Source organism: Magnolia sinica, chromosome 6 (genome assembly GCF_029962835.1).
Source record: "Magnolia sinica isolate HGM2019 chromosome 6, MsV1, whole genome shotgun sequence".
Taxonomy (NCBI): Eukaryota; Viridiplantae; Streptophyta; class Magnoliopsida; order Magnoliales; family Magnoliaceae; genus Magnolia; species Magnolia sinica.
Window position 1 is genome coordinate 28,376,304 of NC_080578.1, and position 26,087 is coordinate 28,402,390.

General features: G+C 40.1%; 2 protein-coding genes across 3 annotated transcripts; both read left to right on the forward strand.

Moving 5' to 3' along the window:
• The first annotated feature begins 5,913 nt into the window (after positions 1-5,913).
• LOC131248607 (uncharacterized) lies at positions 5,914-18,589 on the forward strand. 2 transcript variants are annotated; one of them, XM_058248956.1, is made up of 7 exons: positions 5,914-6,155; positions 6,262-6,351; positions 6,831-6,985; positions 16,747-16,867; positions 17,008-17,127; positions 17,613-17,683; positions 17,768-18,589. In XM_058248956.1, exons 1-7 carry the CDS (start codon positions 6,051-6,053, stop codon positions 18,015-18,017), a joined length of 912 nt encoding a protein of 303 aa, XP_058104939.1. In that variant the 5' UTR covers positions 5,914-6,050; the 3' UTR covers positions 18,018-18,589. The 2 variants fall into 2 exon arrangements, with proteins under 2 accessions (XP_058104939.1, XP_058104940.1); XM_058248957.1 differs by having other exon boundaries at positions 5,994-6,155; positions 6,856-6,985.
• Positions 18,590-23,810: 5,221 nt separating this feature from the next.
• On the forward strand, positions 23,811-25,872 carry LOC131249575 (uncharacterized). Its single transcript, XM_058250378.1, has 2 exons — positions 23,811-23,960; positions 24,622-25,872. Exons 1-2 carry the CDS (start codon positions 23,811-23,813, stop codon positions 25,870-25,872), a joined length of 1,401 nt encoding a protein of 466 aa, XP_058106361.1.
• Positions 25,873-26,087: the final 215 nt, after the last annotated feature.

Consider the following 26,087-nt stretch of genomic DNA (forward strand, 5'->3'; position numbering starts at 1 on the left):
CTAAGGTGATTTCTACTCCATTTATATGAACCGAGGACCAAGTAGCAGATCGCTTCACAAAGCTGACTAAAAGACTAAGGTTACAAAGCTCATTGTGCAAGTTGGGCATCATTTATATCTCAGTACCAACTTGAGGGGGAGCGTTGAAGACTATTTTAAAAGTTATGTTTTGTGTAGCACCCTCCTCTCTCTTGTAAATGGTTGTGTTATGCAATCTTACATTAGGGGTTATATTAAAATACAACTCTCTCTCTCTCTCTCTCTCAATATATATATATATATATATATATATCCTATGTATTCAGAATCAAATATAAGAAAATTCGGATTTCTCTTTCACTTGATTTCTCACACTAAAAAAATTAGCTTGAATTAAGAATGAAACCATTACCTTGCGCCTTGACCTAACCTGCTTAAAATTTCATCTAGCCCATGACCAGCCCAACCGTTTGCATGTAATCAGAGAGGGCACTGCACATCGTAGGGCAAGTTGGTTGATCCACCCTAAATTCTAGCAAGTCATTATTTAACTTGGACTTAAATGAATTGGCATGAGCTGCTGATCAATGTTAGCATGTAAGTACCTTGCTCTACCAAAGTATCAAATAACTATTTTTCTTTTAACAACCCATCCTTTTCTCAAAGGTGCATGTTTAAACTGTCTATTGTTTTCAAAGAACAAACATGCAGGCCTAAGAATTCAACATCTTTTGTTGTCTACTTAAGTTCTCCCAAACAATATGGTAGCAACAAAATTTCAGTCCTCAACTAGAAGAGGCTCAAAGGAGATCTTATCTGAAATTTATACTAATATAAGGCTTATCTATTTCTTAAAAATTTAGAAACCAACATGTCTCAGGATCATTTATATGCCACCTTCCATTTTCTAAGTGCCAAAAATAGTCCCACAAACGATCTTTTATGCCTTTTATGTGCCATATTTGCCATTTGCTGAGGTGCATGCATGACACATGCTACTTGTCAAGTGCCCGACATGTTGAAGATGTACAATAGCACATTTTTAAGTACCATGCATGCACCACAATGCATCTTGTGTTTTCAGCACATGCTCCACACTTACCTAATTGTCCTTTTTTTTTTGAAGTGATGGACAAACAGCACGTGACCGGGCTTGTATGCATGTTGGGCGAGGAGAACATGTCCTGGTCAAGGACGTTTGTGCCATTAGAAATCCTGCTACTGCTCTTGGCATACCTATCTTAGCCGTCTGTGTGATGTGTTTGCATCGTAATTCACCTTGCAGATTGATGGGCCAACACATGGGGGTAGCCTTCAAAATATTCAATCGAAGTTATCCCAGTTTTCCAATGACATGGCAGTGAGACTGAACTTCGCAAACAGAAGCTAGCTACAACAAAAGGAGGCAGCTTGCAGCCACGTTAAATTGAAAAGCCCAAATCTAACCCATATTTTCATGGCGAGGATCTTCCAGTCAAGGTCAATTTCGGGTCGAATCCAGTCCATGAGTTGTCTAATGATACCAACAGTCTTGATCACATCCAGAGCGCCACACTTGGGTCCAAAAACGAGAGCCGTATTAAAAAGGGAAGATTCTGTTGCTTTGCACCACAAGCACAACTCAGCTTGGTGAGGCCAGCAGCCTATCCTAGCTCAAGTTTGGCTTGGCTCGGTCCATTGACTGGCCTGTGCAGCTTAACCCAGTTAATAGCTTAGGTCAGCTTGAGCCAAGTTCTAGCCAAGCTTGAACCCAAGCTTTCAAGTGTGTGTGTGTGTGTACAATTAAATTATAACTTGAGTCAAGCTGAACCGAGTCAAGTTCAGGCTAAGCTTCGAGCCGAGTCAAGTCAAACTCAGGCTAGCTCACTCTCAGCTCAACCCAAGCTCAAAAAATCAGCTCAGCCTCAAACCCAACTTCCAAGTCGAGCTTATTCAAGCCAAGCAAGTTAATCAAGCTAGTTCGATTCACGTCCACTAATAAGAGGTAGAGTTGACTGACTGGTGCAAATATCAATCGCAGACCACTTAACCATGGTCATATTTCTAATCCCTTGGGAGAGGATTACGCGTTACCTGGTAACAAAGTGGGTGCTACCCTTACTGCATGGGGCCCACATTGATGAATTTGTTGTATATCCATGCCATCCATATATTTTTCCCATATCATTTTAGGACGTGATGGCAGACCTTAAGCAGATTCAAATTTCAGCTGGACTACACCACTGGAAAAAGTGGTGAAGGGCCATTAAAAGCTTTTAGTGGGCTACAAAGTTTTGGATCAAGCTAATCTTTGTATTTTCCTTTCATCCAAGTTTGGTTGACCTCATCAACAGGCTTGATGTAAAAGAAACATTATCGTGGCTATTATCGTGGGCTTTATGAAGTTTTGAATGGTGGGCATTCAATCTCCACTATTTCATGTGATGTGGTCCATCTAAGATTTGGATATGCTTAATTTTTAAGAACACATCCTAAATTAGGCTAAAAAAATGGATGGACATTGTGGATATATAAAACATCATTAAAGATGGGCACTACTACAAGTGTAACACCCACTAAAGTGTTACCGGCCGGTAACACTTTAGTGGGTGTTACACTTGCAGTAGGGGCCATCTTTAACGATGTGTTGTATATCCATGCAATCTATCCATTTTTCTAGCCCAATTTAACATGTATTCTAATAATTAAGCATATCCAAATCTTAGGTGGTTAACACCTAATCTGCTCTCCAATCCCTGCTAAGGAGAGTGGATTGGGTGTTGCCCTTACTATGTGGGGCCCACCTTAATGAATGTGTTGTATATTCATGCTACTAATCTCTTTTTAGTTCATTTTTGGGCATTATCCCAAAACTTAAAAAGATCCAAAACTATGGTGGACTACACTAGAAAAGGTGGTGAATAACTAATTAAAACCTTTTGTAGGTCACAAAAGTTTAACTACTAAGGTTTAAGATCAAGCTGATCTTTGTATTTTCCCTTCATCCCATCCGACTGACCTTGTCAATGGGTTGGATGGCAAATAAACATTAAACATTAAGGATCTTCTCGTGGTGGGCCCTAGGAAGTTTTTAATGGTGGGCATTCAATGACCACTATTCCCTATGGTTTGGTCCACCTTAAATTTGGATCTGCTTAGTTTTTTGGACTATGTACTAAAATGGGTTGAAAAAATGGATGGACAGCGTGGATACACCACATCATTAAGGTGGGCCCCACGGTAAGAGTAACACACCTAATCTATGCCCCTTGCCAAGCATTCCCCCATCTCATCGAGAGTGGATTGACTATGAACCGAGGCACATAGCTATGGGGCTCATAAAGATGTCTGTGAGAAATACATTCTATTATATATTTTTAAAGACCATAATAGGACAATATTTTAAAAATCAGACTGATCCAAAACTCATGTGGGTCATACCACACGAAACAATGGGGCTTGAACATAGGTTTTAATGGTGGACGATGTTATTCCCACTATTTTATTGGTGTGACCTACCTAAGTTTTGGATCTACTTGATTTTTAGAATCCTATCCTATTGTGGTTTTGTCACAAATAGGGGTCACAAGTAACCACTCCCCATCCCACCCTCCTTATTTGCCACATTCCTTTCTCATTTCTGCTCCTTTAGAATCCCTCCCCCTTTCTCACAAATTTCCCTTCGAATTAGGGTTCGTTTAGATGCCTATAAAATCCATAAGTTGTAAACTAATTACATGTAATTGGATTACATGTGGCATTAGGATGGGCGTATTTGCCTGGAAACATATTACATGCTATAATTTGTAATGTGAAATATGGTAACGGGGTATATTTCATATTACGTGCTCTCTCTCTCTCTCTCTCTCTCTCTCTCTCTCTCTCTCTCTCTCCATATATATATATATATATATATATATTTGGAAATGGTACTCTGAGGTTGACCTCATGGGAGCTTCCCATGAGGTTGAGCCCTATGGGCATGTCGTCCATCCATTTTTCCAAATTATTTTAGGACATGAGCTCAAAAATGATGAAAATTCAAATCTTTGTTGGACTATATTAAAGGAAACAATGGTGATTGAAAGCCTTGCCACTAAAAAAACTCCTTAAGGCCCATCGCGGTATTTCCGTAATATTATATACCATACAACCAGTTGATAAAGTCACATAAATCTGAATGAATGAAAAAATAAATATCAGCTTGATCAAAAACTTATGTAACCTACTGATAATCAATCACCATGTTTCCCATGGCATAATCCAACTAGCTAAAGGCCTGCTTTAGCTTATTAAATGCTATTAATTTGATGTTAGTTTATGATATTAATGGTTGATATTCAATAATTTCTCATCATAAAATGAAATTTGAATTAATGGACCCAATTTTGTAGCCAATTAAATGATTGTTTTAATGTTAGGATTGGTTATATGCTTTATCAAGTTGGGCCTATCTCAATCATCCATCTTAAATAAAAAATCCATATGTTATTTGATAAATTTTAAAGAATTTACTACTCTAAGATATGTTGCAAGTGAATGCTTAAATAAAGCGGTAAATAATTTACAAATGAATTCGGATCCTCTACTTGCCACAAACAAGGATTTTTTAATTTTCTTCATTGTAATTGGTCAACATCATCATTGTCAGCACGGCTGCATTTGTGTATGATGATGTAGCCTAATCACAATGTAACAAACAGAAAATTCATGTTTGTGGCAAGTAGTGGATCTAGGCATATTACAACTTAAAGTTAGGATAGGTTGTACACACCTTTTGAGATAGGCACGACTTGGTAAATTTGACTCGTTCGACTCATTCAGATCCGACTTGATTCGAACTGAGCGGGTGAGTCAATCCAAATCGAGTTGAGTTCGTCCAATCTGAACTCAAACTGAGTCGAGTACAAGTCACCCAGTAACTTGATTGAACTCGACCTGAAATCAAACTCGGTACTGACTTGACTCAATCCAAAACTTGACTTCATATATATATATATATATATATATAGGAAAAGGTTCTATGCGGTCAAGCTCATGAGAACTTCCCATAAGGTCGAGCTGTGTGGGCCCCACCATGATGTGTGTCGAACATCAACATCGTACATTTGATAGGTCCCCTTTCAATTATGGGATATTCTAAAAATCAGCCGTATCCGAAACTCAGGTGGGTCATACCATCTAAAATCTTGTGATGACATGCCTAAAACATATAGAAACGCTTGGTGGGGCCCACCTAAAATGTGGATGCATTTGAAACTTGGTCTGACCCCTCATCCAAGTGGGACACACATAATGGATGGGCTAGATTTGTGAACTACATCTCGGTGAGCCCAACAGATGACTATGAATGTTTTAATGGAAGAGTAATTCATCTCAACTTTTGTATGTGGTGTGGCCCACACGAGTCACGAATTGACTTGAATTTTAAGCCTGAGGCCCACCATGGAATGGTGCATCTAACTGATATGGTTGATGTTCAACACACATCACGGTAGGGCCCACACAGCTCAGACCTCATGAAAAGTTCTTATGAGCTCGACCTGATAGGACCTTTTCCATATATATATATATATATATATATATATATATATATATATATATATATATATATATATATGACATTTTAAATCTAAGATGCCTTGTACTTGATAGGAAGGTTGTAATTCCCTGGCAAGTGAATCTAAGGGGACTTCAACCTGGTGAATACCTGCTGTGCCCGACTCGACTTGACCTTACTTGGTCCTCGTGACTAGGTCGGACTCGGTCCGGATTAGTCCAGGCCAGACTGAACTCGGCTGGACTCAGCACTGGGCGGTTCATGGTTAGGTCAGGCCTATTTCAAAATCGGATCGAGTCGGGTCAGGCCTGAATCGGTCCGACTCGACTCGACGCCCATCTCACTTTACACGCATGATTACACCCTAAAATTTTTCTTAGGGAATCCCGGTGTTTTTCCCTCCGTACATAGGGTTTTTCGTTGTCCCCGTCTGTAGTGTTACTGATTCGCAGCAAGCAAGCGTACCATTTCCCTTGAATCCGGGTAGAGATTGCTTCGGAGAGAGGTGGAGGGTTCTTCAACTCTAGATTCGATGGAGGCTGCCGCCGGAGCAGACGCCCCTGATCTCGTCTGTCAGCTCGACAGCGTCCAAGGCATGGTCGACGCTCTCTCCTCCGTCCGATGGAAACGCCACCAGGTCGCACACTCTCTTTCTTTCTCTCCATCTATCTTTCTAGAAATTTTTAGGGTTTCGTAGTTTCTTTTTCTCAACATCCATCAATCTGTCTTCTTCTTCTAATCAGGATGCAGTAGTGGAATTATCCGAACACGGGATTGTTCTCATCGTCGAAGAAATCGGTTGCGTTCAGGCCAAGGTCTACCTAAAGCGCGAGGTATCATCCATTCCCAAACTCCCCTTTTGAATTCTCTTTGGCGGGATTGTTATCCTCAGCTTCACATCCTGCAGGATCCGGGCCGTTCATGAGGATGGCCCTGTGGTGGATTTGTCCTTGCCTAGGATTTAGGATTCAGGCCAGCCGACTAGTTGGATGGGCTGCACATATGCTTTGAATGCCTACATTGGTTATACCATCCATTCTTCGCACACATGTAGCCCACCCAATGTGTGGACCCGGTCTGATGAGTGGCTAGGAAGTCTACCCATAGAGTGGACCCCTTGGTAGAGCTAGGGAGAATTCGTGGTGGAGCAAACCTGATGAACGAAATCTAACACACACGCGGGCACTTGAGTTTGGCTCATACAAAATTGTATGGCTGCTAGTAGTTCTCTTCTCGCCACGGTTTTTTTTTTTTTTATTTCCTTTTATTTTTAGCCTTCTTTCTCATTGGAAACAATTTTGTTTATGCCCAGCTTTTCATTGCTTACGAATATACAGCTGAAGGACGCCCGAGATTTGGACTGAGTTTGGGACTCTTTGTCGATTGCCTGAACACATTCTCCACACCCGGACATGCAACTGTAATTGAAATTCGGTACCCAGGGCCTGACATGCAGCTCCTTCTCAAGTAAATCCCCTGTTCGGCCTTTCAATCCTTAATGCTGAATCTACATTGTCTCATGCGTTCGCTTCTTTGATAGCCCTGTAAAGAGTCGTACCATCAGTGCAAGTAAAGTTCATATACTTTTAGTTTTCTGTGGACTTCTGGGGCATGTTTGTTTCGGTGGAATCCAAAGCAAAAGAAAGGAAAAAAATAACAATTATCTAATGATGATCGCCATGTGAATGATTGAAACATGGATTCTAGTTTTGAGTTCTTGTTTGGATAGCAAGTGGAACCCTCATATTCCGCTCACAATACTCACATAATTTCCTGTGCCAAGAATCCAAATTATGTAAAAGTTTAATGATTGCTTGATAGAATCCACCCCTTCCTTTACTATCCAAACAACAAAAATTGTCACATCAAAGGAGAACCCTTTTTCTTTTTCATTGTTTGGCATAGAATCCATGGTCTCCAAACATGGCATTAGAAAGTAGAAGGCTCATTTGGATCCTTGGAGAACTCACTTAAGAAATGGATTTTCATTTCTAGTTTCTAAATCTAGGAAGTGGTTTTCCATTTATCGTGTTTGGTCGTGTAGATAAGGGCCTGTTTGGCCGGGCAGATTGGATGGTATTATGGTGGATTGCACGGATTTCAAGGTAATGATGGCTGTGTCAGTGGATTGGTGCAAGATCTATGGGATTGCTATATCGGGTCTGTTTGGCATGCCCAGCCAATCCTGGGATTAAACCTTCCAATCCCTCGAACCAAACACGTCCTAGGCAAATTTGAACGGATTAGGGTGGATTGGATGGGATTTAAAGGTAATGATGGTGATGTCAGTGGATTGTCTTAAGATCCATGGGATTGCTATATCCCGGGATCAGAATCCCATGTCTGTTTGGCACGCCTGGCCAATCCTGGGATCTATCTTCCAATCCCATCCAATCTGCCCAACCAAACAGGCCCTAAGGTTGTTCATGAAAATTGCTTCTTGTGTTTGGTTGACACATCTTGGACAACCCTTTCCTTAAGGGCCGGTTTAGATGTTCGGGAAAGAAAAGAAAAGAAAACTGCATTTATTATGCAATGATGACTTCCTAAGATTTCCCATGAACATGGTTCCCATGCATCCCATTTTGGGGGTCTTGTTGGCATAACAAGTGGAAATCCACATAAAGTTCTTATGAAAGTCACATTTTATTTTGTGCGTGAGAATTTGACTATGCTGTTTTGGTGATGATTACATTTTGAAATTTAATGTTTCATTTGCCATCCAAACATGGTGAAACATCCCATAATGGCAAAAGTCATCCATTTTCTTTTCTTTTCTTTTCCTACCATCCAAATCGGGACATGCACCAAGTCCAATATGTTGCATGCATGTGGATCTAGAATCGTATAATGAAAGGGTTCTAAAATATGAACATTCTCTCCTTAAATTCAGCTCGTATGGTGCTGCGTTGCATATGGCGGAGTACAATTGCAGTTATGGATGTGAAGTGAAGATCTTTTTTTGGAAAGTCTTTCCCAAGAAAGCTAGATCTCACCCTCCCTCCTTAGCACTTCATTCATAATTTTGGATAATCTTGTCCAAATGGAGAGGCTTTTCCAAGTATAATAACTCAACTAAACGCATTTTAAGTCACTTGAAATGGAAATCCATTTCGTAAGCGAGTTTTTTAGGGATCCAAATGAGCCTTAAGGGCATGCTTGGATGCACTATCTTATGGAATTTGAAGTGCCATTAGTTTAATAAAGTGGAAATAACCAAATTGTGGTTTCCTTCCTTAGCTTTCATATTTGGGGCATGGGCTTCAAAAGTCCAAATTGAAATGATGTGGTGCAACTTGGTTATCGAGCCAATGGGATCTTGCTACCTAACTTGCATAAATTAAAAGAAGTATACACTAAAAACAATGGAGTAGAGACTAGAGAAGGAGATAGCTTTATTGATATCAACCTTCTCTTACAAAAACTTTCAAAAATTCACACTTAGAAATTTTTTCGAATGACTAACTCCTACACCACCACCCCCTTTATAGATCATAAATAAATCTTTAATTAAAATCCTTCAAGTAAGAGATTGATTTCAAATCAATTACAATTTATTTTAAACCAATCTAATCTTCCTTAATATGGTAAAATTCTAATAATAAAAAAGAAACAATTTATATCCTACCAATCTAATCTTCCTTAATAGAGTTAGGCCTTAATATAGTAAAATCCTAATAATAAAAGCAAACATAGGAGGTAATTATATTTCTAAATCAGCCCAATATATTCAATCATATCAATCACATCCCCTTCATATTTTTCAATCACATCTTCAATCCCATCTTTAAATCAGCCTCTCATATATTCCAAAAATAGAAAATTACAATCATTGATTTAGGCCTCAAAATCTGTAAATAAACAGTTAACAAATCAAAACATGTTGGGCCTATGGTTGGCTATGGGCCTACGTCATTGACGGGCCCTACTGTGGGCTTAGATGGGTCATGGGCCTGCATCAATTCTCCCATCTTCAAAAGAACAAATTCTCAAGTTGGAAACTAATCTCAACCTTTAGACTTGTAATACATTTACGATGAATCGTGTTCTTCCTTGGTGGAAGTTGATGATGTAAACCTAACCATCGGCTCGGCACAACCTTTGTTCGAGTCCACTGTAGATGATGTCTTTTTTGCCTGTGCTTTTGTGAGTGCCGACTTGTTCGTTGTAACTTTAAAGTTCTTTGTGGATCCTGAAACATTTGCTTCATTTTTTGTGCCATGATCATCTTTTGTAAAGTTATTTCAATTTGAGTATTTAGACCCACTTGCATGTCTATCAATGTGACTAACGCTATCATTGGATCCATCAATTGATCCCATTGGTGAATCACGTGTAGGTCCAACTTTAATGCATCAATCGGTTTAGTTTTTCCTCTGACTCTGTGGATCTCTTCGTTGTTTCTGGAATTTGTACTTGAATTCTAGGCTCTTTGTCACGATCCAACAATCGAAGGACTCGATCATTGGTGTCTTCAAAAGCCAAGGTCACTCGCTGTTGGTTAGACTTTGGTGGGGACATTCCCTTACGTGTCTGCATGCTCCAACTTCGATTTTTGAATTCCCTCAACGTTGGAGCTCCCCCACTTCATTAGTAAGATTGCCTATTGCATAAGTGAGTTGATCTACCCACTCTGCGAGTATGTGGATCAATTGGATTAATTACACACTCTTCTTTTGTTACCTTCTTCAAAGCCATTAGGAGATGTTGTAGAGTTGGTAGTTTTCTCAACGATCACCTGCTCTGATTCCAAAATGATGTAACTCGGTTATTATGTCAATGAGATCTCGATACCTAAATTGTAAAAAATTTTAAAAAAAGTATACCCACAGGAACAATTGAGTAGAAAGGAGAGAAACTTTATTGATATCAACACTCTTACAAAAACTTTTTGAAAATTCACACTTCAAAAAATATTCAAATGACTAAGGGAGCGTTTGGCATCTCTACATATTAGAGCTTATTGGCTTATTTCTATTTTATTTAAATAAATAAATAAATAACCTTTTAGATTGTTTGGTAAAAGTCTAATTAGATGGCTTATTTGTTTAGAAAGTAGCAAATACGTTCTAATTTTATAAGTTAGAGAGGGGTTACTTTTTGAAAAAAAAAAAGTTTATTTGGCATAAGCGGGTAGACATCTTTTCATTAATTTTTGGACAATTTTGTTCTTAAACTTTTCAAGTAATTCTCATCTTGTCCTCTTCTCTTCTCCTTACAATCTTTCCAAGGTAGGCCCACATGATGAACAACCTATATTGAAGGTGCGGCCCCACATGATGAATGGTCCACATCAAAGGTGGGCCCACATAATGCACAGTCACATCAAAGGTGAGCCCCACATGATGGATGGTCCACATCAATCGTAGGACCCATATGATGGATAGTGGACATTGAATGTGGGACCACATGATGGAAGGCTAACATTAAAGGTGGGCCCACATGATGAATGACCCATATTAAAGGTTGGGACCCACATGATGGATGATTCACAACAAAGGTGGTACCTACATGATGGATGGTGGACATCAAAGGTGGGTCCCACATGATGGATGACTTGGATCAAAATGTGGTCCCACATGATGGACCATCCACATCAAGTGGGCCCCACATGATAAATGGTCCACAACAAAGTTGGGTCCCACATGATGGATGGTGGACATCAAGGGTGGGCCCCCCATGGTGAATGACCCATATTGAACATGGGGCCCCACATGATGTATGGTCCACATCAAGGTGGGCCCACATAATGAACAACCCATATTGAAGGTGGGGCCCGCCTACACAATGAATGGTCCACATCAAGGTTGGCCACATAATGGATGGAGTGGGCTTCACATGATGGAAGGCCCACATTAAAGTGTAGCCCCTTGTAATGGACAGTCCACATCAACTAGGCCCCACCTAATGGGCAGTCCACATCCAAGCTCTCGCGTGATAGATGACCCATATCCAAAGTGGCCCACATGATGAATGATCCACATAGAAGGTGCGTCCTATACAATGAATGGTGGATATCAAAAGTGGGCCCCATATGATGGAAATCCACTTCAAAGGTAGGACCCACACTATGGACACATCAAATGTGGACTCCGCGTGTGGGTGATGGGTAGCAGAGATTGAGGAACCCCACATAAAGGACAATTAGCAATGATGGTGGGCCCTACATGATGGATGGCCTATGTCAAGTCGTTAGGGTGGGCCTCTAATGATGAATGGTCCACATCCAAGACAGGTCTTACATGATGGACGACCCACTTTGAAAGTTTGGCTCACACGATGGACGGTCCATATTAATGGTAGGCTCCATATGATGAACAGTGCACATTCAATATCCGACATAATGGATGGCCCAAATGTCTTTAAACATAAAGATCTTATGTAGCCATCCCGTCTTTTGCCATTTGGGGCACGATCGATCTTTGGCGAGATCCACCAAAAACAACCATCTCAATTGCTCTTATAATGGAGCTTTCGTAATCTTTAAAAATGACATCAATTACCCTTTAAAAAAAGCTCCTATTTAAATGTTTTGTCAAAACGTGCTTATTTCAAATAATAGCTTTTCCGGTTTTGAAAAAGTGATTTTACCAAACAAACTTATTTAAAACAAGAGCTATAACAAAAAGAGTTAGAGTAGCTCTTATTGAAAAAGCTATAACTGAATTAGAGTAGAGAAGCCAAACGAGTCCCAAGTCCTACACCACCTTCTTTTATATACCTCAATGAATCTTTAATTAAATTTTCCCTAACTAAGAGATTGATTTCAAATCAGTCATAATTTATTTCAAACCACTCTAATATTCCTTAATGTGGTAAAATCCTAATAATAAAAAGCAAACACAGAATGTAATTATATCTCTCAATCAGCCCCATATCTTTAATCATATCAATCACATCCTCCGCATATCTTCAATTCCATAAATCACATCTTTAAATCTGCCCCTAATATCTCTAAAACATAGTAAATTATAATTCTTAATTTAGATTAAACCGTCCAAAAATCAGCACATTTTGGGCCTACGGTGGGCTATGGGCCTACATCTTCTACGGGCCCTATATTAGTCCTAGATGGGCTGTAGGCCTGCATCATGATGGCATTTCAAGTTGGATTTGAGACAATATGGGGGCTTCTTCATCATTTGAGCATGAGGAAATGCTATTTTTATTTTTTTTTTCTTTTCCCCTCAATTTAATTGAATGTTTACAGCTCAATTCATTAGCATACCAACCAAATTTTAAAAATGACATTGGAACTGTTCACAAGAATGCCTGTCTTCCTGATTTTAGAACTACTATTTTGATATCTGTATCACCTAAAGCCTTTGTGATCATAATCACTGGTAATCTTCTGGCTGTAAACTTTGAGTGATATTCCCATGTTCTAGTTTTGCAACGTCTGAACTACTAGAGCTATTTTAAGCCATTGATGCAGGAGAACAACTGTCACACTCAAACGCACTAAAGAATCCAGAATATGTACATTACGTGAATTATATTGATGAAGATTATCATAAAAGAAATGATTTGATGACAGATGTACTGGCAAAGGAGTCCTAGTAAGAATGGACCATCACTTTATTTCCTTCTCATATGAGAGGTTTGACTGCTTGGATGGAGGAATCCTATCTTACTCATGATTAATGTTGGACTCAGCTGTGTAAGAAGTAGTCAAAAGTCAACATATTTTGAAAAAAGGCCCTTTGTGTAGGGATGATTTATTCCTGTTGGGTTGCTTGCGATGTAATACTATTGCCTTGGCAAGGCAGTAATTGCTTTCTTAGTGGAATCTCTGATAAACAGGATAGGTGTGTCATCAGGAGACCAAGTGTGCAATGTTCGGCTGTTAAGGGAAATTAGTGATCTTGTGCAATTATTATTTAATTGCCTCGGCAGCAATTGCTTTCTTAGTGGAATATCTGATAAACAGGATAGGTGCGTTATTCAGGAGACCAAGTGTGCAATGTTTGGCTATTAAGGGAAATTTAATGACCTTGTAAAATTATTATGCCTTTTCGCTTTAGTTTTTGCGAGGATATTTGCAACTGGTCTCTATTTTCCAAGACCCTTCCCCACTTGGCATTGGATGACACAGTCATCAATTGGAGGAAATGTGCACCTTGTTTCCTTACCGTTTCAGCCTTATTTAAGAATGATTGCATTCTTAAAGGGCATAGTAGTTTCTTATTGTGTTTGTTCAACGACTTTTGGAATAATCATGAATATGAGTGGAGATGAAAGCCAAGCAGAAATTGATGCATGTCTTGAAACCTGGCTTGTCACCCTCACTTCCAAATATATTGCTTCTACAAAATATGGTCCATCAAATAACTTGTGTACTGATTAGATGCTAAAAGCCTGTGGATGTTTCTTGGAATGCAATTAGTAGTACCTGAGAAAACAGTTCCATTATTAATCACAAATCAGATGTTCACAACACATGGAAAACATGTTGTCACTGGGCATTGCAGAGAGGACTCATGCATGGAGCCATGGCATGCTATTCAATCATGCAGGTTATCTTGTGAAGGGGTGTCTGATGTAGGACGGCCTAATCCAACCCTAAATGAATGTGGTATTTGAAAGGGGCAGATTTAATCTTTAGCAACAAATAAATAAATAAATAAAATCAGCTCTATATATCATAAACACAAAAAGGAAATAAAAAGAATGTAGCAATGATCATGACCATCCATCACAAACACGTTGTATTGAACCTTAAAATATGAATTTAATCGGATCCGGCGAAAGATAGGACTTTCGTCTTGCAATAAGTCCGTCTAACGATCCAAGTGGATTTTCTAATCTAGGAAATATTAATTTTTTGGATTGGAAAATCTGAAAGATTCAGAATAAAAGTAAAAAATAAAAATTGACGATTCTTCAAATCTAAGGCCTTAGGTGATAGGATTTGAAGAAGGTCAAAATATGTAAATGTGGGGAAAAAATCTTCCAAGATCTAAATATTTGGGTTGAAAAGAAAATAGATCGGCTTCTAGTTCTAGAGAATTTAAAAGAAAATGAAGAAAAGAGGTTTAAAAAAGAGAGTAACTTGAGAAAAGAAAGAAGGAGAGAGAAGAAGAATATGAGAAATCACTTCTTTGGGCCTCACGCCCTCTTTAAATCATCGAAAGTCAAAGACGGAATTGTCTGGTCTTGAAGAAGCAAAAGCTCTTTCTTTTTATAAACCTAATATTGCATTATTAGGTTTAGGGCAAAACACCCATTCGTAATTATACTAAATGACCAAAATACCCCGACTGAAAAAAAATTCAAAAAAAGAATTTTGCACAAAAAATTACGCACACATTATCTCAAAACTCAAATAAATAAAATATTCATAAGATAAACTCAAATCCAAGATGCCCAATGGGCCCCAATGATAGTGCAATGAAAGTGGGGCCGTGACGGTCTAACGGTCCGATCACACCCTCGTTACAATCCAATGGTCCAAATATCTCCTTCAAGCAACTTACACATGTTTAAGGTCTTCAACCTCTAAAGACCCGACCCGTACCCATCATCTAACCACATTAACACGAGTAACGCAGGCCTTCTGCGTTGATGTACTTTGAATGGTCTGGTGTCCGCATCAGTGTCCGAAACTCAAGCTCAACACATGCTGAGTTATTCACATGCAATTTCCCAACATGCATGGCTCATTGCAATTACCAGTTCTGCAGTTGCATGAGAGTTGATTGGCAAGACTACTCATCCTAAATTCTAGTATCTGCAGCCCCCTTCATAGACTCGAGAGATTATTTCACTGGAATGGAATTTTTTACCAATCAAAATTGCATAACATGTTTATGCAAGTATGATGTGATGGCAATAAAGGAGAAGGGTTGGAAGAATTCAACAATGTCAAACAAAGCCTTTAAAGTACTATTGGGCACAGATGTTGTTGTAAAAAAGAAATGATTTGGGTTAATTTGTATACATGTGGCTCATGCAAAGAGAGAGAGAGAGAGAGAGAGAGAGTAAGAAATCAAAAAAAAAAAAAAAAAAAACAACAACAACAACAACACAAAGCTGATGTGAGATGTCTTCTTCATGACTCAATTAGGGTACAGAAGCATTTCTTGGAACATTTCAATATCCAACAGTTCTTGGCGCTGATATCAACTTTGAGTAATTCAAGTTGGCAATTGTGCATGAGTATGGATATTCACACCTTGGTTTTCGATGAAGAAATGTTATGTCTAAAGGGTGCAAAGAGTAACTGACTATTGTTGCCTAATAAATGACTTGCCTAGCAATGGGTTTGGGAAAGAATCTTTACTATTATAAATTGTAACAGGGGTTGAAGAACCATACACAGGTTTTTATTGAGGATGTGCATTCACGAGGTGTAATTCTTTTAATCCTGTTCAAGTTGAAACAAAATCCTGTTCAAGTACAGAAACAAGATATAAACATTTGTAGAATCGACAACAAAGTTCACTGGCTTTTGAAAATGCTGATAGATTTTTATATTTTAACTACTACTGTCCTGTATTGTGATTATTGAATGTCCTTTCAGAAGTGTTGTCCAATCCTTATTTCCATGCTTGAAGTAAATGATCTTGTGCATAAGAAGACTTTGGCAAATCAGTCATAAACTCATGAAGAATGAGAAGTCGCAGATATCGTGATCATTGAATCATTTGGGAATAAACATGCAATGCTTTCCAGAAAACTGGTCTTGGCTTGAGGGAGAGTAGTATCAGAAATAGAGTCATATGACCATTTCAGGTTTTTGAGGCATATTGGTCAGTACTCAAAATCGCTTTACATAAATATTCAACTCAGTGAATGAAATATTGGATTTGATGCCCACGACCCTTGCACCCTCTAAGAATGCTCTGTTAAAATGCTCGAGTAGGAATGGGCAATGGCATCTCAACAACAACATTCATTATGATTATATCACTTATCCTTGATTTTATGAACTTTAAAATAGATTATATCACCCTCCAATGAAGAAAGAAGTATCATTACTCTCTATCAAACAGAAACCTATGTGATTACTAGTGCTTTCGAATCTTAATTAAACCTTCCGACGCCCCCATCATCTCTTGCTAAACATCTATCAAATGCATAAAAACGAAACGACATTTCATCTATCAAATGCATAAAAACAAAACAACAGTTCATAAAATCATGAATTTATTGCTTCTATCTTTGCATTGTGTGGCCATAAGTTGTCTTGGGAGTTTGTCTAATGGTATTCGTTTGTGTGTGGCTAGGTCAGTTGATTCACCTAATGCGTGTATCTATGCGGAGATCAGGACAAGGATCCCTGATACTGTTTCCTGGGACTACAATTTCGAGCCTACAGGAAATGTCCCAGTCAGTTTTACTGTTAAGGTAAATTCTTTTGTGATTCTGTGCTATTGCTGATTCAAAATAGCTGTCATCTTATTTGGGTAGATCAATTGTGCTTTGTAAATCTCACTTCCATTCGATGGACAGACGATTCATATTAACTAATGAGAAGGCTTTGTCAGTCTGCTGTGCTGAAGGAGGCAATCGATGATCTAGAATGGCCAGGCTCAAGCATTCAGATAATTCTACAACCAGACCCCCCGTCTGTTACATTTAGGGGTGAAGGCCATGGAGACTTGCAGGTATATCTTGATGTGTTGGCAGAGTATGAGGGTTTATGTGACTGCTCACTGCCATTGAAAATGCAGCCTATTTGTATGCCTGCCCAAATTGTGGATCGATAATAACCTAGAATTCACACTGAACAGACTCATAAATTTGTAACTGTCTGATCAGTGGCCATCAGATGGACAGGTCAAATGTGAAAGTCGATGGTCTGTATTCATCAAATGAATTATGAACGTCCATTTATCTGAGTTCAAAAATGTCCAAATAATCTGATTCTAAAGCTGTGCCTCATCTAGAATGGGGCCCATATTTGGATGGTTTGTGTATGTGTGCATGTGTGCCACATGCAGCATGCAGATGGATGGCCATGCCCTGCTGGAGTACCACAGTTTTTCTTTTCATATCTGTTCTTATGATTATGCAAGTACTAGTGTAAATGAAACTGGTTACTTAGCTTTGATTCACATCACCAGCTTGAAGCACTGATCTTTCTTGACAGATCGACTTCTTGTATTATGCAAATACTGATCTTTTGATTGCATTCCAATGCGACCATCAAGTCTCTTACAGGTATCTTTTGATCCCATCTTATATATCTTATCTGTTTTGTTATCACCAATCAAATTATATTAATCCTTGCTTCCATCTGCAAAGGTACAAGTACAAGTTTCTTCGTGCGACGACTTCAAACATTCCTAGCATTGTATTGAAGGATAATAGAGGAAGCAAACTGACGATTGGGAGAGGTGGGATGTTGAAAATCCAGCACCTTGTATCTGTTGTAAGACCTGGGGTCCAACATCCTCCGCATGGTGATCCTGGCGGGTACCAACAACCTAGTCGAATCGCATATATCGAGTTCTATGTCAAACCAGAAGAAGATGACACTGTTAATGATTCATAGACACTGTCGCCCTGTGTTTTGGTTCACAAGTGAATTGAATACAGGCATTTAGTTGAATCAAATACAAAATGACAAATGGTGACTGCTGTCTCCCACTATTCATAATGGAGCATATGTCTTCAAATTGCAGTTTCAGTGCGATTTGGGATCAAAACCTCATTATGGATGCTATGGAAGATTCGTGTCTGATCAACCGCTATTGGTTACGAGGAAATATTCAGTGTTCAATCACGGAATTGCTAGGTCTAACAAGTTGTCCATGTGGGTTAGATTTTTAGGGACCTTCAGCATTTATAGAGTGACTGCATCGTTGGTTGGAGATGCTCTAGAATCTTCCCCATTAGATGACCTAACCATCCAGCAGCTTTCCCCCGTTAAATGCAGGCCATCGGAGAAGATTTCATGGAATGTCAAGAGGGAAGTGGTGTAATGGGAATCTGGATCGCTGATAGTGGACATTTGTTATCTTAAGGCTTTGTTTGGGTTTGTAATTGTTAGTGGTGTATTCTTTGCGCCATCGCCATGGCTATTGCTTTTGTGTTTTCTTAATAAATGTAAAGTTAACCTTGCAACTCTGTTCCTCCTTATCTGCATACATATGTTTGCATGTGTGTATATGCTACTGCTGCTGCTATTACTGCTTGGTGGTTAGCCATAGATTTGGTGGGTGCTTATGTTTGCTCTATTCCTGTTATTGAATTTGTTTTAGTTTTGGTCTTTGAAGATGATAGGATTGAAGCACGTGTTCATATTCCTGCACATGCGCATGTGTGTGGGTGTGCGTGCGCTGAGTTTACCTCTGTTTCTCGTGTATGCATGTATGCATGTGTGTGTATACTACTGATTGATGGTTAGCCATCGATTCAACGCATGCTTTTGTTTGTTCAATTCATGTTATAGGTTGGGTCTTTGAAGATGATAGAATTGAAGCTAGCAAGGGATGTAATATTGATTTTCTTGGGATCTGCTTTGCTGTAGTTGTTTTTATTTTGTTTTTGTTTAATAAAATTTTTTCATTCTCTCTCAAAAAAAAAAAACAAAAAAACAAAAAAAAAAAATAATTGGAGGACGAACATCTGTGCTGCACCTGAGTTTACAGTATCTCATGCCTGATGTTATTTAGTCATAATTTCAAAAGATGGCCTTCTGAATTGTGTTCATTCTGGCAAATATACTGTCTTGTAGCTGACGGTTTAAATAGCAATTTGGTCCTCAGAAATGTGTGTTGTGTTGTACCTTATAGTTGTGTGTGCGCACGTGTGTATGTATGTGTCATCGTGCGTGGATGTGTGTGATGTGTTGTGCGGTGTATTCATTCTGTCAAATTTACTGTATCATCAAGGCGGGGCAGGGATTAAAAATTTGAAACTTATGAACTGGGCTCTGTTAGGTAAGTGGATCTGGAGATTAGGTACAGAAGACAACAGTCTATGGAACAAGATCATTAAAAGCAAATACAGAAGATCAGAGGGTTGCTGGTGGACCAAAGACTCCTCCCGTTATAGGGCCTCGTCACTTTGGAAAGGTATTCTCTCAGTGCAAAAAGAAGTTCTAAAAGGTGTCGATTTTGATTTAGGCAAAGGCTCCAACATTTAGTTTTGGAAAGACGGGTGGGTGATGTGCCTTTAAAAGAAAATTTTTCGATCATATTCTCTTGCTCCAAATCAAGCCATCCTTGTAGCTGACTGTTATACTGCTTTTGCTGGGAAAATAGAATGGAATGTGGAGTGTAGGAGGAATCTCCAAGACTAGGAGATCCAGGAGTATGTGGATCTCCTGGATTGCATTTATAAATCTTCGCCAAACCCCTTTGTTGAAGATAAGCTGATCTGGAGGATGGCCAAATCCAGCAAGTTCTCGGTTAAATCATTTAATAATCAGTTGGATTTATCTGCTTCAAATGATGATCCTCTGTGCAAGCAAATCTGGAAATATTTGGTTCTGCCCAAGATAATTGCTTTCGGTTGGCTAGGTAGTAAGAGGAGGATCCTGACTGTAGATAATCTAAGGAAGAAAGGGATGTGCTTAGTTAATATCTGCTTGTGCTGTATGAAGATGGAAAAATCAGTCGACCATCTTCTGCTCCACTGCCCCTTCATCTCTTCAATTGGGGCAGATTTCTGCGATCGTTTCAGCATCAGCTGGTGCTCTCCAGAATCCGTAGACTCCCTTTTCAAAGCTTGGCACAGGGTCAGATTAGGCAAGCATAGGTCTCACTTATGGAGAATGGCTCTTCTTGCAATTTGGTAGTCAGTTTGGGAAGAAAAAATTGGAAGATGCTTCAGGGATATCATGAACTCTGCTTGCGTTGTTTCTTCTAAAGCTAAGCGTTTAATTTTAGAATGGGCTGTTCATGTAAATTTTCTGAAGGATTATGACCTTCTTTTTCTTGGAGTTTAGTCTTGTTTGCTCTCTCAGCAGCTCTGCTAATCAGAGAGCTGCTAATCTCTTATTAGTTTTCTTTTTCTTCATTTAATATAATTTGCGTGATCTTTCGAAAGAAAAAAAAAAATGTACGTGACGACAGAAACCTCAGTTTGCCACATGAATATCCAAACACATATTTAACATATATAATAGCACTATCAAAACTAACTGGATCAAACCCGGACAGGTCTCATGTTAACTTGATCCAAGTCAATGGTCCACGCCTCGATCTGGCTAGACCTTTCCAAAAAGGTGAAACCTGAACCCATCCCAATATCTTAACAGGTCCAAGACAAGGTTTGCTGGACACATTAAAATTAGGTCAGGTCAATCCTGTACCCATGGGTCCGGGTACTGAGAGCCCTAAATTCATGCTCAAACCCTAGTTAATTAGCCTTTAGCCTTTCATTTTATATATATATATGAATGTGAAGTGTTCCTGCTGTTTCCTCCTGCCTATTTGTGTATTGCTGAACAAAAATTGCATTGATGGGGCTGATGGGGCTTTTGTTTCTTTGAGGTGCCCAGCATGAAGTCCTCTATACACTGGATCCAATCCAACCCGCCCATGTGAATATTCCCTATCCGTCCTAACCCGACCCGAATTTGCTGATACTGACCTGAATTTAAATCTGGTGGGCATTTTCCAATCCGAACCCAACCTGAACCTTGGTTCGTGTTGACTTGGGTCCAAGTTGTAGCCCTACGCTAAGCTAAGAGGGTAGCTAGCCATGACAAAAAATAGAGCCCCATTTAGTTGAAATGGGTCAGGTTTGGGTTGAGTAATGAGTACCCTACCCCACTTGACCTGCCCACATAGGTTATCAATGGCACGCGCGATGATCCGACCCACTTTATAGGCCAGACCATTTTACTCTAAATCGGAGACAGGCCAAACTATTTATTCTCGAGCCTGATAGGGTAAAAACGACCTATTAAGCAATTTCTGAATGTACTTTGATGATACGTAATAAAATTACAGCGGCTAATACACATTTCTGCCCCTGACTGTTGTTTTCATGGCCTGGGCCTAGCCTAGTGCAACTTGAGACCAGTCTGCTTGATCTCAGTTGGGCCTTAAATTTAGGCCTGACTTAGCCTAACTTGATGATGGGTGGGTGTTGAGGGTCAAATATTGCATATTATCCCCCATTTACTACCTGGTTTTATGAACATGATAATGCTTAATGTTTTATTTTACTTATGTTTGTGTTGCAAGGTGAATTTAAGAGCTTTGATTGAAAAGGGTGCTAAAAGCATGGATTTGATGCTCAAGAATCACCAAAGGAATGGATGGATCTTAGAAGGCCAAGATTGAAGAATTCGCATGCTAAAGATCCAAGAAAGCTAAGTGAGGAATGAAGAGCATTGAAGACTTGAAGTGAAGAAAAGGAATCTTGAAATTATCCTGAAAACAAACATATTTCTAAAAGTGTCTTGAAGAAGTATATTCTGAACCGCTAGGGCATTCTGTGAAATTGTGCAGAGTGAAACCTATTTTGGAAAACTGCGTAAACTTAAGGCGATTTTTAGAGTTTTCCAACTAGGTGCGAAAGTTGGAGTTTCACAACTATAAATAGGACTCCCCATGATGTTCTTAGGCATCTTCTAGGGTTTGTGGAGTGGATCAAAAGCGTAGAGAAGCCATCGCTAAGATTTTTTCTTCCCTTTCCTTAATTATGTTTATGTTTTTCTTAAGAGATTCTAGTTCAATCATGTCTATGGTTGGCTAAACCTTTTAGCTAGGGCTAAGAGGCGTAGCTTGTAGTGTGATGGGATGTTTTTTATTGCTTTGATTCATGTTTAAGTTGAATTATCTTTGATTCTAGTTTGATTATAAGAAATACTTTCAGTTTTTTAATGGTTTGTTGTGACTTAAATTACAATAGATCTGCAATAGCTTTGAGTATGTTCTTTTCATATATTGAGATTGTGAAATTAGAAAATTTCGTTGTTCACCATCATCCCATAGGCATGGTTGGGTGATGGAATCACTTCCAGTTCTCACATCTCTCATCCATTGAGAATTAGGTCAAAAAAAGTTCGGATTTGATTTTACTGAGATATCTTCCAATTGGATAAGATAGGACTCTAATTCCAGTTGCGTTATTGAATCAAGCATAGATCTCCCTGATCTCTACAAGTAGATCCTTGGAAACCCTAGTTTCCCACCTTTGAATTTCTTAAGTTTTTCATTAAATCTCTCACAATTACTCTCTATAATTTCAGACTTAGGTTTTCATCTTCTTCTAATTCTAGTTCTAGTTGCTTTTAGAAAATACACAAGATTAGTCCCTGTGGAATTGACCTCGATCTCACCGAGATTATTACTACATCGCAACCCTACACTTGGGGTTGTGAACAACTAGACTTAAAGAACAAACAGGCTACCCTAAGATTTTGACACTTTAGTTGCCTACTTAGGATTCTCATGTCAATTTGTTAGCTACAAAATTTCAAACCCTAACTATATCAGGTATAAACTTCTTGTTCATAATTTATCTGCTATTATGGGTAAAGATGAGCTAGTCAGAAGTATGGGTCGGCTCAGACATCTCTGCCCGTCGCATGGTCGGCCAGCGCTAGTCATGACCAAGGAATTCCTCAATGACTAGAAGTGATACTACTGTACTTTATTGTACAACGTTGAGCTCTTCCATGGCCCCATCCATGTCCGAGCTAATGTACAGATCTCCTGAAGAAGCCTCTGAGACATGATCTCGTATAAGACCAGACACGTCCTGCCCAGAAGACTTACGAGAGAGTCCCTGCATGGTATAATAAAATGACGACTTCTCTTATGTTCTACTAAGGGAGCTCGGTCTCGGCGCTCGGATACAACATTCAGGGCAGGTCGACAGGTCGGTAACCTAATCAAATGTTAAAGGAGAAGCTCGACCATGGCCCATCAAAAAGCTCAGGTCGGCCTCGGCCTCCTATTACATGTTTCTTCTAATCTCGACCACTCAAAGCTTATCAAAGAGATCTCTTCGAGATCTTCACCGAGTATCTCGAAAGATTATCTCGACACGTTCGAGTTAAGACTCCCTCTACAATACACACCTACCAAACAAGGAGATTGTCATCTACGTCACCGCACTATTAACTATAAATAGAGAATTGTTCTACAATAAAAGGTACGCAAAAAACATCACATCTAAAACCTTACATTTTACTAGACCTAGCTTACCTACCTGAGTTTGGCATTAAAGGGTCCCCTGCTACAGCTAAGGTATTCGTCTCTGTCTTCTCCTTTAGGTATCAAGCAGTCTATGGAGGACGTTCAGAAATCAGCTTCAACATTTTTGTGCCGTCAATGGGAATCGACATTGAAAACCATTCTCATCATCTACAATGATCCTACAAATGGCAAAAGGGAGAAAGAAGGTTGAGACCACTACTGCTGCACCAACTCTGCACTGGCAGAACAGTCTATGGACCATCGGGACTCACCCTCCCACCTTCAGGCTGATTATGCACCCGCAGGTCCAGTGCAGTAGTTCCGGAGCCGGGGAGGTTAGCTTGTCTCTCTGGAACATTAAGTTGAAGCACTGACCAGTACCATCGATCAAATAAGGCTTATGTTGGAAAGATAGATCCCTCCTCCCAACCAGGGGGCTGAGGAAGCTAATGCTCAGACAGCTACTAAAGTCTTTGCGCCATCGTAAGCGCCTACCGGCTCCCAGAGGAACAAACAAAACAGTAAGATGTCGAGTTGTGCACCCTCCCATGCCTCGAGAACTACTACATTGGCTGCCTCCGACCTAAGTCATACGTTGGAGAATAAAAAGTGTGGTAAGACTCCCGAGACAGTGGCCGAGAAGGAGGATCCCTGGAAGGTTGAACTCAAAGAGCTACGAGGTCATATCGACGATATATGTCAAGCCTATCACACGCACGCTCCGACCTCGATAGAAGCTATGTTGGAGGAAACTGGGCAGCCGTTCACTGACGATATCATGCAAACTCAGCTCCCGCCCAGATTCAAGATGTCGTAGATTACCCCCACTTGGGGTCAACCGACTTGGCCGAGCATCTGGAATATTTCAGGGCATGAATGGAGCTTCATGGTGCCCCGACCATGATGATGTGCCGAGCATTCTCCTTGACTCTGTTAAGAGAAGCCCGGAAATGGTTTCTCCAATTGAAGCCAAAGTCCATCAACTCGTTCACATAGTTCAACAAGGCCTTCATCAACAACTTCATTGGTGGAAGAGATAGGCAAAAGCCAACAATTCACCTCCTTACCATCACTCAGAAGGAGGACGAGATGTTGAAGAACTATATTAAACGCTTCAACTTGGAAGCAATGCAAGTGGAGGGTTATTCAGATAAGATCGTATTAGCAGCTATGATGTCCGGCCTGAAGGAGGGGAGATTCCTCTTATCGCTCGGCAAGAATCCCCTGACGACATTGGCCAAGCTCCTCAACCGAACTCAGAAGTACTCCAATGCCGAGGAGCTTTTTAGCTCACGGAAAGCCACCTGGAGTGCAGGGGGCTCGGCTAGGGAGAAACGGCCTAAGGAGGGGCAAGCATCGACTCGCAGTAACAAGCGTAGAAGGGACGACGATCTGACCAGAGGTGAATGTCCAAGAAGACGACCTGAGAGCAGGTTCCACTCTTACACTCCCCTCAACACTACACCCAAGCAAGTCCTCATGGAAGTTCGGGACAAAAGACTTTTGATGTGGCCAAACCAGATGAGGACTAACGCAGACAAGCGGGATAAGTGGAAGTACTGCCACTTCCACCGCGACCACAGCCACTCTACCATTTATTGCTTCGAACTCAAGGAGGAGATCGAAGCCCTCATTTGCAACGGATACTTCCAAGAATATGTCAGGAGAGAAAAACGATTAAATTGGAGGAACGAGCAGCTTGGAGGTGAAAACAACGAGGCTACTGGTGAGATCCACACCATCTTTGGTGGGCCTGCGAGAGGAGGAGACTTGAACCGAGCACACAAAGCTCATGCTTGGAGAGTCAGTCACAGCATCTCAGAACACCACGTCCACCTCACATACAGACCACTAAAAGAGCAGAGAATGCTCCCTTCCAAATTGACCTTCACCAAGGAGGATGCCTACGGAATCTCCCATCCTCATGATGACGCTCTGGTCGTGGCCATGACCATAACTAACCAAAAAGTATATCACATTCTTGTGGACAATGGCAGCTCAGTCGACATCCTCTTTGCTAACTCCTTCAACAAAATGGGAATCAAAAGGTCTCGACTTTGGCTTGTCAATACCCCATTGTTCGGATTCGCAGGAGACAGGGTCACCTTTGAGGGATCCACACAGCTTTCGGTCACTGCAGGAGATGGACAAAACCAGACAATGATTGACTTTCTTGTGGTCGACTATGCTTCTGTTTACAATGTCATCCTCGGGCAGGTCAAAGGAGACCAGCAGGAAGCTCTCTAATGTTACTTCACAGCTCTAAGTATGCGGCACCGTACGATGACCATCACTTCCCTCGATCCCCGGGAAGAGTTGCTCAAAAGAGGATCTCTAGTGGAAGACCTTATAACCATTCCCCTCAACGAGTTCGACCCAACTTGCATTGTATAAGTCGGCTCATTGCTAGCTCCAAATCTGCAGGACCAGATCATGCATGGACCTCCTCCGACGTCATGTCG